The 12,964-nt window shown below is 38.5% G+C and overlaps 1 protein-coding gene across 1 annotated transcript in view; it reads right to left on the bottom strand.

Moving 5' to 3' along the window:
- Positions 1–12,964, bottom strand: part of LOC309552099 (teneurin-2-like) — a 1,659,581-nt gene that overhangs the window by 338,119 nt on the left and 1,308,498 nt on the right. Inside the window, exons 12-13 of the mRNA XM_082252878.1 lie at positions 9,156–9,356; positions 1,232–1,417 (exon numbers count right to left, since the gene is read on the bottom strand). Of these exons, the coding sequence (XP_082109004.1) occupies positions 1,232–1,417; positions 9,156–9,356 (387 nt within the window). The remainder of the gene's footprint in view (positions 1–1,231; positions 1,418–9,155; positions 9,357–12,964) is intronic.

Below are 12,964 nucleotides of genomic sequence, written 5' to 3'. Positions count from 1 at the left end.
AAGTGTACCTTTAGACAAGGAATTTACCTGTTCCCTTCACCTAACCAACAAAACACAGTGTAGTAGGCTTCTGCCAAACATTACCATCATGGCTTATCATTTACAAGTACTGTATGGATGTTTAAATTACTAACCACAAAACTTTCTCTATTTGAACAGAAACCCATTGAAGAAGGACTAAAGCTGGGTATATACTGGTAGATTTTTGAATGAAAAATTGTCTGAAAATCTGTATGAAAATTCACAGTAAATTCAATAACTTGATGAATGTTGTTTGAAATTTAATTTGCTTTTAAGTTCAGTTTTGAAATAAATGTAATTTCTTGAAAGAACATCACATACATTGTTAGAAAACTGTTAGTTTGAGAAAGATTATACGTCTTTTAAATATCTTATCACTATGGTCGAAGATTAATTAATTTCACCTCACTAATTATTAGAAAATTGAAAAAAATTTCCTAAAACAAATATTTTTTCTTGAAAAAATCTACTAGCATATACTTAGCTTAAGAAAGCCACACCAGTATTACTTGTCTTATTCTCTTTCAGTAAAGAACTGCAATACCTTCTTTCATGCCTGCTCAGTCTGGGTATGCATCTGATGGTTCCCCATTCACATCTTCAGGGAAACTTCCAATAAACTTAGAACAGGCAGATTTTGAAAAAGACTTTAGGTACAATGGCTTGCTATTTATACAAGTGTATCACTATTAGTCTTTAGGCTCTAAGAACGGCATCATGATAGAAACTGTTTTCTTTTGATTTTTTTTTTTGTTACTTTTGTATTTTAATTTTTTTAATAAAATAAAAGTTGTATGCTAATAAATGCTGATGTCTACTACACAACTTATCGAATTCTGCTTTGTATACTATGTGCTGCAGCCTGTACTAGGATCTCCTTTTGACAAACATGACAAAATAACATTGTATTAACACGCAAGCTAGATTTTTCATTTAAAATATTCATTTCAGTAAATGAGCATTGTCAAAGCAATGCTCCATAAAGGTATGCCACAGCTGCAGTAACTAAAATTCACTTTATGTAGAATTTCATATGACCACAAAAGAGTATTGTAATGTAGATCATGATCATGGATCATGGAAGTCAATAACATATTTTATATTTTCAGTTGGAATATAGTGGCTCCCTTGATGGAACACAAAGTAACAGTGATATGTTGTATGAGAATAAAGCAATATGTGCCTCTTTCGATGCCAGTCGTTTGCCTACCAATGGTGCAGTGTTCCCCATTCCAGCCCTCTCTGCATTCACATTTTCCATCTTTGCATGTTCCATGTTCAGTACAGCGAGGATGACAAACACGTTGGTCACATGCCACCCCAGTCCACCCTTCCTCGCAGCGACATGCTCCACCAACACAAACACCATGAGTGCCGCAGTCCACTGAGCATACCTCTGCAACAAAGAGAAGATGATGTTAGGAAAATAATTCTATCAGTTGACAAAAAAAGACATATGTTCAATATTGTTTAGATATGTTTAGGCTTTAATAATGATATTGCCTATAGAAAAGATGGAGAAAAAGTTTCTTGACTAAAGTTAAGAACTTAAGTACATCAATCAATAAGATGCCGTGTTTTATAATAGCAAAGAATAATTATTCTTTAGAATTATGGCCATTAGAGGTTAAAGCTATTTGTAAATGCCCATACAGGCACAAGCAATAATGCTGATTGGTAAACATGCAATACCAATATGAATAAATAATTGCTAGAAGGTACAACTTCATGTGTTCTTATTGGTAAAGAACGTATTGCAGTATAGACTGTTTTTCCTAATTCTAAAGATTGGTTGAGCTAGATGGACTTATGTCTTTTTTTCAACCTGACTAACTATAAAACTATGTTAAGATGTTCTTTAAAAAGATGCATGTTTTCACTCAACTGTAAATAGATATAATTTGTGTACACTGAATGTGTAATTAGAAATCCAAAGATGGGCATTTTTTACAAGGTGGTTGACAAAAAATGATAGTGTTTTAAATACAGTTAGGACACAAATATCACCACCAGCAGGCAGTGCACATGAAAAGGTACGTTGCATGCAATTCTGAAATATTTCATTTTTTATATAGGAGCACATTTTATTTCTGCTGTAAGCATCGTTCAGTTGGTATGTTTAACGTTTATTAAATTAGTCTATCCTGTAAAATATTCTTGCAAAATAAGCACCCATTTTTCACCCATGCAATACCTCTTTATATGGCTTAGTTATTCAATTACTTTTTTTGTTTCCTATTTTTGTTGCAAGGCTGCAGATAAGCCAGCAAATTAATGATTGCATTCTGAATAAAATAAAAATCTCTGGTCACTTCTTATTATGGTTAATAAAATTAAAGCATATCTAAACCCTACAGCAAAGTGTAATATATTGTAGCTTACCAGTCCTTAGGTGTGGTGGCTACATTCATTTTTTTTTTTTTTTTTTTTTTCAGGCTTTTTATAACATGGTGATATTGCCAGTTACACATTTCCTGTCTTGGGATAACAACTGCACTGTATTTATGAAGGAGCAGCATTGTTATCCTAAGCTGCTTTCCTGATTTGGACTGTAAACATTCTCCCATCTCCTCTTCCATTAAAAAAGAGAGTTGTTTTTTAGTTAACAGAAGATAGCAGGTAAGCACATAATATTGTTTGAGATTTCTGTTAAGTGCAAAGGGTGTTACATGGACACTGAATTTCTATAATGATCAGAAGGTACTTGATAAAATGTAATTAGTCTGAAAAAGAAAAAATAATGCATCCGCCGCATATAAGGACTGGAAAGCTACAACATATTACATTTTTCTTCCTGGGTTTATTATCTTGTATATACTTTAGAACTCACACAGTATGCTTTATTCACTAAAGGAGTAAGTGCCTCTCTCAATGGGCTTTGGGCCTGTGTTGATAGGAAAATGCATAACTACATAAATACATAAAGATATATTGGTACTCCCGTGCTATCACTGAATAATGGTATGTGTAACCAACTGCTGCAGGCACCAATCAGCCAAAAGTGAAATAACATACAATACTGGTGCTGTACTGTCGAATACCACTAATGTATAATTTAAAGTGCACAAGTGAGAAAATAAAAAGTGCACGTGCTGAAAATAAACAAATGTGAATAAATAGTAAAATCACAAATATAACTGAGGAATGTGGGGATGTAGATAAAATCTCAAGTACAAAAGTGACAATGAGGGCCTGGTGTAAATGGGGGGGGGGGGGCAATCCCACACCGTTGTTTTTTTTTTTTTGTATTGCCATTCATAACTTAATAATTATATTTCATCAATTTAAATGTCACTTTTTTTTCTTTACAGATTTCAGCTTTGTTGAAGCAGGTTCTATACAAGAAACAGATGCTCCACTTTGCAGGCAGACTAAGAAGACCCCCAAGCAATATATTTAAAGGATTTATATTTATAGGATTGTTATTCTTTCATTTTAAGCATCATTAAGCATCATTAAACTCACTACTCTGGATGTATTCCAGAGATAAGACTATAATCCTTCCACTATATAAAACTCTGGTCCGACCGCATCTGGAGTATTCAGTCCAGTTCTGGTCGCCAGTCCTCAGGAGGGATGTGTTGGAGCTGGAGAGAGTCCAGAGAAGGGCAACTAAACTAATTAGGGGATTGAAGGACCTTGACTATGAAGAGCGTCTACAATCGCTCGATTTATTCTCCCTGGAGAAGAGACGTCTGAGGGGGGACATGATAGCAATTTATAAATATCTTAATGGGGATCCCAGCTTAGAAAAAAAGCTGTTCATTCGAAGGGATTGCATGAGGACTCGAGGGCATACAATGCGATTAGAGGAGAAGCGTTTTTACCACAGGCAACGTGGGGGGTTCTTTACTGTTAGGGCTACAAGATTGTGGAATTCTCTACCACAAGAGGTGGTTTCTGCGGGTAGTATGGTGGCTTTCAAAAGACTCTTAGACTTACATCTCAAGGATCAGAACATTCAGGGGTATGTGAGATGAGTACAGCCACACACACCTACACAGGTTGAACTAGATGGACTATTGTCTTTATTCAACCTCACCTACTATGTAACTATGTAACTATGTAACTACCCTGAAAAAAAAAAATTAAATTCGTTTTTGCATTGATACATGTCCCCTAGGGCAGTACCCAGCCCTCATACCCTTTTATGGCCAATACCTTGCATATAAGCCTTCAAAATGGGGACTTTTGATTTTTCATGTTCGGGCCCTATAGACTTTAACCACTTTACCACTAGAGCATTTTGCTGTCTTACGTCTGGGCCACTTTTTGCGATTCGGCGCTGTGCGACTTTAACTGACAATTGTGCGGTCATGCGACGCCGTACCCAAACGAAATTTACGTCCTTTTTTTCCCACAAACAGAGATTTCTTTTGGTGGTATTTGATCACCTGTGCGATTTTTACTTTTTGCGCTATAAACAAAAAAAGAGCGTTTATTTTGAAAAAATAACAATATTTTTAAAATTTTTTATATGAAATTCCCCCCAAAAAAGATGTAAAAACCAATTTTTTTTTAAATTTTTGGCCAATTTGTTTTCTGCTACCCATGTTTGGTAAAAAAAATCACAATAAGCATATTTTGATTGGTTTGCGCAAAAGTTATTGCGTTTACTAACAAAGGGAAAGATTTATGTAATTTTTGGTGTTTTTTTTTTAACGAGTAATGGCGGCATTCTGCGATTTTTTTTGCGGGACTGCGACATTGCGGCGGACAGATCAGACCCTTGACTGACATTTTTGACACTTTTGGGGGTACCAGTGACATTACTGCAGTAATCAGTGCTATAAACATGCACTGTTACTGTAAAAATGACACTGGCAGGGAAGGGGTTAATTTTATTGGAGAGGGAGGGGTTAATGTATGCCTGGTGCTTACTGACGTGTGGGGGGGGGAGGTGACTGTGTGAGACAGGGACAGATCGGATGTCCAGCTATGCTGAACACTCCGATCTGTCACTCCCTGTCACTGAGGAGATCCGCCCGCTCTGTTTACACAGGCGGGCGGATCTCCAAACTGGATTCCCCGACGATCGGGGCAGAGCAGCGGCGATCGCCGCTGCTCCTCCCCTGGCCCGACTCGCGCTGTGAATGAAAACAGCGGGAGCGCGCCTCCAGCGGCGTGCGAGCGCCGCCTACAGGGGGAGGAGTCTGGCGACGTAGGTCTACGTCGTCAGACGGGATCGTGCCACTTTGCCGCAGTAGTACTCCGGTACATAGCGGTAAAGTGGTTAATAGAGTTCGCAGCTCGGGTCCAAACTTTTTTCCTGTTCTGAAGTTCTGGTGTGAACCAAAACGGTTCATCACTAGCTGCAATTTAAGTTGCTGAGCTATATGATTTGACTCTTTAAAATGAACTAGTTTGTTTACAAACAGCATCTAAGTTTTGTCATTTAGATGCAGAAGTGCTAAATGACAGTACACATTCAGGATGGACCCTCTGTACACTACTACACCCTTTCCAGCAAACTATGCAATGAAAAATAGGGATATTTAGTTCACATATATTGCAATACATGTCTAAACTGACCAACTGCATCAAAATAATCCCTCTTCTGGTCGGTCCTACACTGCCTTGCTACTGCAAATGCTACGGTGGACACCGTAACTGGTTTGCTTTAAAATAGAAGCAAACAAGGATCTGTTCATCAATGGCTAGTGGGAGTGAAAAATGATGGACAAATAGATGCAAGCAGGAGGAAAAATTGCTGGCATCAGTGGTCAGAGGGGGGAAAAAGGACCTTTCACTGAAAATGCCATGTTCAGTGAAAGGAAAGATGCTCCAATGGGGAGAAAAGGGGGTAATAGTGCTCCATGAGGGGAGAAAAGGGCATTGATTTTCTTTGGGGGGTTAGGAGGGCATTAATGTTCTGTGGAGGGATAGGGGAGCATTGAAGTTCTTTGGAGGGGAAAGGAACGCTGATGTTCTGTGAAGGGGGGGCACTAATGTTCTGAGGAGGATAATGATGACTGGAGAGGTAGGGGGGTCAATGGTGTCAGTAGGATACATTGGTGTCAGTGGGTGATATTAGTTTTAGCGGATTAATTACTTGTCCATGCTCTGCATCCCACACCTCTGCCTCCTTCTGTCAGAACTATAGTACTAATATCAGGAAGGAGTTGTTAATTGTGTTAAAACCTCAGTACATTCCTGTTATATCTGTGACTGTTGGTAGGTATGTAAATAGAAGCTTGTTAACATAGGCACTAAAGGCTGTCCACTTAGCAAACAAAAAGTAAAATTTTGGTATGAAGTGAACACGTGTTTACTTGAATACCCTATCATATGTGAGGGAAAAAACAGGTTTACTAACAGTACCTTAGCTATCTAAACAGCTGTTACTCCTTTAGTAAATCAACCCTGGCTTCTGCCTTTATTGCTTTAATATAATGATTACGAAAGAGAATTTTCTGAAGTGTATTTTATATAGTTAGACATTAGTGATGTCGCGAACATAAAATTTAATGTTCGCGAACGGCGAACGCGAACTTCCGCAAATGTTCGCGAACCGGCGAACATTGCGAACCGCCATAGACTTCAATAGGCAGGCGAATTTTAAAACCCACAGGGACTCTTTCTGGCCACAATAGTGATGGAAAAGTTGTTTCAAGGGGACTAACGCCTGGACTGTGGCATGCCGGAGGGGGATCCATGGCAAAACTCCCATGGAAAATTACGTAGTTGATGCAGAGTCGGGTTTTAATCCATAAAGGGCATAAATCACCTAACATTCCTAAATTGTTTGGAATAACGTGCTTTAAATCATCCAGTGTGTGAATACGATCAGGTATGATGTTGTATGGATCAGGTAGTGTAAGGGTTACGCCCGCTTCACAGTGACAGACCAAACTCTGACAGACCAAACTGCCCGTTTAACGCACCGCAAACATCCGCAAACAGACCAGAACCAACCAAAATGGGACAGGAACTGGGCTTTAAGGGTTAGGGTTAGGTTTAGTGTTAGGGGATAGGGTTAGGGTTATGGTGAGATACTTAGGGTTAGAGTTAGTAACCCTACCCCTACGCCTCTAACCCTAACCCTCTAACCCTAAGCACTAAAAATAACCCTAACCCTAGCCCTAACCCTAATTCTATTTTTTTTCTGGTTCTGGACATGTTACTGAGCTGAAACTTCACAGGTACACTTTTTAGACCCCCCAGACACCAAATCACACAAAAAAAGTTCCTAAAAATTGTCATTTTTGATAGAGAGCCAATTATTGGAAAAATTAAAAAAAAAAAAATTAAAAAAAATAAAGAATTTCTTTGGATTTAGTGTCTGGGGGTCTAAAAAGTGTACCTGTGAAGTTTCAGCTCTGTAGCATGTCCAGAACCAGAAAAAAATTACGAATTAGGGTTAGGGCTAGGCTTAGGGTTAGGGCTAGGGTTATGGTTAGGGCTAGGGTTAGGGGGTTAAGTTTAAGGTTAGAGGGTTAGGGTTAGGATTAGGGTTAGGGCTAGGGTTAGGTTTAGGGTTAGGGTTATTTTTATGGCTAGACTTAGAGGGTTAGGGTTAAGGTTAGGGTTATGGTTAGAGGGTTAGGGTTAGGTTTAGTGTTAGGGGATAGGGTTAGGGTTACGGTGAGATACTTAGGGTTAGAGTTAGTAACCCTACCCCTACCCCTCTAATCCTAACCCTCTAACCCTAAGCACGAAAAAATAACCCTAACCTTAGCCCTGACCCTAACCCTAGCCCTAACCCTAACCCTAGCCCTAACCCTAATTCTAATTTTTTTTCTGGTTCTGGACATGCTACAGAGCTGAAACTTCACAGGTACACTTTTTAGACCCCCCAGACAATAAATCCAAAGCATTTTTTTTTCCAATAATTGGCTCTCTATCAAAAATGACAATTTTTAAAAACTTTTTTTGTGTGATTTAGTGTCTGGGGGGGGGGGGGGTCTAAAAAGTGTACCTGTGAAGTTTCAGCTCTGTAGCATGTCCAGAACCAGAAAAAAAGATAATTTTTCAGTAGAGCAGGGATGGTGGGAACCCTCCTTTTACACCTATATGATCTCTTTTTTCTGGTTCTGGGCATGCTACAGAGCTGAAACTTCACAGGTACACTTTTTAGACCCCCCAGACACTAAATCCAAAGATTTTTTTTTTTAATTTTTCCAATAATTGTCTCTCTATCAAAAATGACAATTTTTATGAACTTTTTTTGTGTGATTTAGTGTCTGGGGGGGGGGGGGGTCTAAAAAGTGTACCTGTGAAGTTTCAGCTCTGTAGCTTGTCCAGAACCAGAATAAAAGATCATTTTTCAGTAGAGCAGGGATGGTGGGAACCCTCCTTTTACACCTATATGATCTTTCTTTTCTGGTTCTGAACATGCTACAGAGCTGAAACTTCACAGGTACACTTTTTAGACCCCCCCCCCCCGACACTAATCCCAAAAAAAGTCATGCCTGCCTCCAAAACTGCCTGATAAATATACATAAAAAAATAAATAAAAGCAGACTGATGTACCAGCCCTAAAAAGGGCTTTTTGGGGTGCTGTCAGGATGCTGTCCTTACAGCAGGAGTGGACACAGAACACTGGCCTAGCTAATGATTTCCCTATCAATTCAGCAGCAACAGCAGCCCTCTCCCTGCTCTAACTAACTCTGCAGCTTCAGAATAAATCTAAGATGGATGCTGCCCTTGCTTTTTTATAGGAGGTGGGAGGGTCTGGGAGGGAGGGTATGCTGATTGGCTGGAATGTGTCTGCTGACTGTGAGGTACAGGGTCAAAGTTTGCTCAATGATGATGTATAGGAGGCGGACCGAACATCGCATATGTTCGCCCGCCGAGGCGAACGCGAACATGCGAAGTTCGCCAGGAACTGTTCGCCGGCGAACAGTTCGGGACATCTCTATTAGACATTACATGTTTTAGATCTTCTAAGTTATGCTCAAAATTATGCTACACTTAACCATTTAAAGGACACAAATATTTTAAAAAAATTAGATAGTTCAAATGTTTCCTTATATAGCTCATGTAAATTATATAGTGTTAAAGTTTACCAATCACTTCAAAAGGAAGGCATTCATGTGGCATGCTTTGCAACATCATTAGCTTCAATGTTAATTATTAATGTATTCACGGAGAACCTGAATTTAAACATGAACGTAAAAAGTAATTTTTCTTACCAACAGAACAATCGGGACCCATCCAGTTAGGATCACAGCTACACAGACCTGTGTCAGTAAGGTAAGTGCCATGTCCACTGCATTGATCTGGACACTGAGTTCTTGGAAGTTCACAGTTCTGGCCTCCCCATCCAGGACTGCAGAGGCATTCCTTGTTCACACAGACTCCATGGTTGGAACATGTTGGGTCAATGCAGTCAACTATAATTGTAGACACACACAAAAAATAAATTTCTTACACAAACCAGACTGTAGTTGTTATGTGTTTCCAGACTATAATTGTTATGTGTTTGTTCTTTAACTTACTACTGCAGTTGGGCACTAACCCTAAACCTGTAGTTTTTCAAAATTAAAGTGCCAACTTTTACAATTTTTAAGCATACCGGTAAAACAGTGAAATATTATGAATTATTTGGAGTCCTATTGGTACTTTCCTTAGATATGAGATTCCAGAGGGGATATATAAATATATACCTGTTGAGAATATATATAAATTAACACATAGGCTTGTATGGTAAGTTTCTATTGCAAATTAGACATGGGGGTGGATTTACTACTGGGAGTCTAATTTTCACTTAAAGTGATATTAAAGACTTAGCTTAAAAAAAATGATATATATATATATATATATATATATATATATATATATATATACATATATATATATATATATTATTTATATATACAGGTGCATCTCGTAAAAGTAGAATATCATCCAAAAGTTAATTTATTTCAGTAACTCAATTCAAAAAGTGAAGCTCATATATTTTATATATATGTGATATATTTCAAACATTTCTTTCTTTTAATTTAGATGATTATGGCTTACAACTAGTGAAAACCCAAAATTAGAATATTACATAAGACCAGAAAAAAAAAAAAAAAAAAGAGGATTTTTAATACAGAAATGTTGGTTTACTGAAAAGTATGTTCATGTACAGTATAGTATACACTCAATACTTGCTTGGAGCTCCTTTTGCATGAATTACTGCATCAATGCAGCGTGTCATGGAGGCAATCAGCCTGGAAAATGATCGCCTCCATGCCACGCCGCATTGATTCAGTAATTCATGCAATAGCCTAGAATGTACATGTACATACTTTTCAGTAAGCCAACATTTCTGTATTAAAAATCTTTTTTTTTTTTTATGTAATATTCTAATTTTCTGAGATACAACATTTTGGGTTTTCACTAGCTGTAAGCCATAAATATCAAAATTACGCATCTATTTAAAATATATGAGTTTCACTTTTTGAATTGATTTCCTGGAATTAATTCCCTTTTTGATGATATTCTAATTTTAATTTCACCTGTGCCCATCACTGCAACCTCACCATTGCCTATAAATGCAGCATGATCAGTGCCCAACAATTGCCATCAATGCAGCCTCATCTGTGCCCATCAATTCAGCCTCCCCTGTGCCCATCAATGTAGCCTCACCTGTGCCTATTAAGCAGCCTCACTTGTGCCTATCAATGCAACCTCTCCTGTACCCATCATTGCAGCCTGATCATGCCCATCAATTTGGCCTCATTTGTGCCCATCAATGCAGCCTTACCTGTGACCATAAATGCAGCCTCATCTGTGTCCATCAATGCCCCCTCTCCAGTGCCTATGAATGCAGCCTCACCAGTGTCCATCAATGCAACCTCAACTGTGCCCACCAATGCAGCCTGATCAGTGCCCATTAATGCCGTCTCAACTGTGCCCAATAATGCAGCCTCACCAGTGCCCATAGATGCAGCCTAACATGTGCCCCTCAATGCAGCCTCACCAGTGCCCCTCAATGCAGTCTCACCTGTGCCCATCCATGCAGCCTTGCCTGTGCCCATCAATGCAGGCTCACCTGTGCCCATCAATGCAGCCTGACCAGTGCAGGGGAAGAGAGAGGAGAGGAAGAGGAAGAGAAAAGCTAGCCGGATAATTACAGATTGCCGTAATTTGAATTGCCAGGCGGTCTCTATCACACACAGTGCCGCCACTGATCCCCACTCTGTGATTATCTGGTTGACTTTCCTCTTCCTCTCCTCTCTCTTCCCCTGGGTGATTGTTGGGAGAACAGCTCTCGAGGCAGCCCCACACTTGCCCTAAATCATTTTCCACTCGCAAAATGCGAGCAGATGAGTGGAAAATTTGAGGGATATATATATATATATATATATATATATATATATATATATTTACCTGCTCTGTGCAGTGGTTTTGCACAGAGCAGCCCCGATCTTTTCTCAGGTCCCCCGCAGGCGCTCCTGGCTTCTCCCTCCTGCCAAGTGCCCAAAGAGCAAGCACTCAAGCAGGCTGCACACACAGAGCTACAGCTCGGCCTCCCCCCGTCTCTCTCTCTCTCCTCAATGGCTCACTGGCTTTGAATGACAGTAGCAGGAGACAATGGCACCCACTGCTGTCTCAGCCAATAAGGATGTAGAGTCCATGGAGAGCCGAGGCTCTTGTGCACATTGCTGGATTGAGAATGATAGGGGAGCTGGAGGTGCTGCTGCACACAGAAGTTTTTTTTTGTTTGTTTTTTTTTATCATATAATTGTTTAAGGTAAAAAGAAAATAAACTTCTGCCTTTAGAACCACTTAAATCAAGTAACCTGTGTTCAGTTTGTACCAAGCTATTCATAGGGAAATTTAAAATAAAGAAATTTCCTTTGCATATGCTTGGACGAGTTGAGTGAACACTGTTAGATAAATATTTTTCTCCTTTAGTAAATTAACCCCACTGAAAGCTAAACTAACAAATTTCCTTTATTAGTCTTATGTTTGAAAACATCATTTTCCTGTTTTATTTATCCCTCAGTCTTCCCCTAGAAATCCATTTAGCTAGGGAAGATGCCTCTGTAGGTGTATAAGCTATTTTTGTAGCTAAATATTCCTTAGTTTTCAATTAGGACCATGACATTTTTATGAACCTACTTCATGAGAACTGTTTTATTACAAAATTAAATTTTATGTCTGTAACTATAATTAAGGTTGGACAACTTTGTCACACGGCTTTCAATTTTTATAATACTATGACCAAAATTTTAAGTAATAAAATAAATATGTTTAAGTGGTGTAGACAAGGAGAAAAAATGAGCAGTAGTACATCATATTACAGTAAAGAATACAATCTAGATTGAAAGTTTGCCCATTAAATCTCCTTTTGTTATATGATTTCTAAACAGGTCTGAAATAGCGTGTACCTTTTATCACATAGGTAAAAAAAAAAAGAAAGGGCTAGGGCGAAAGTAGGTCTGTATAGAGTATGCATTGTAGGCTTCTAATACATCATGAATTGCATTTAGAAAGTTAAATGTCATTGAAAAATGACTTGGCCATGCAACGAGCAAATACACCAGCACTAAGTTAACCTAATTTGTCAATTTCACTTATGTCCCCACTGCAACAAAGTGTAAAATCTGACGAATGTTCCATTTCATTTTCCTTTGCAAATTTGTTAATAGAGCAACAGTGTTTATGCGGCAGAAAATATGGATCCTATTGATTTCTATGCCACTTTCATTTCAGGTGAATTGTTTGGATGACATAGCTATGATGAATATCCCAACTAAAAAGCTTAACTTGAATAAAAAATACTGCTGACTCAGAGTTCTCAATTGCATTCTGTGCTTTGATAAGGGCATATGAATGACATGGTCCCATTATTTTTGGAAGAGCAATAAATATTGTAAACTACATCATTCTATAGTAACATGGAAAACTGTGTTGTTCTATTTTAGTTACACTAAAATGGTTGTTGCAAATAGATGTGAAAGGAAAATTAGGCATTGATATAATCTTTTATCATAGTTAAGTTGAGGGT

Source organism: Pelophylax lessonae (assembly GCF_965119305.1).
Source record: "Pelophylax lessonae genome assembly, chromosome: 4".
NCBI classification, from domain to species: Eukaryota; Metazoa; Chordata; class Amphibia; order Anura; family Ranidae; genus Pelophylax; species Pelophylax lessonae.
The sequence above is the reverse complement of the archived record's forward strand: the minus strand, read 5'-3'. Positions and strand labels throughout refer to the sequence as shown.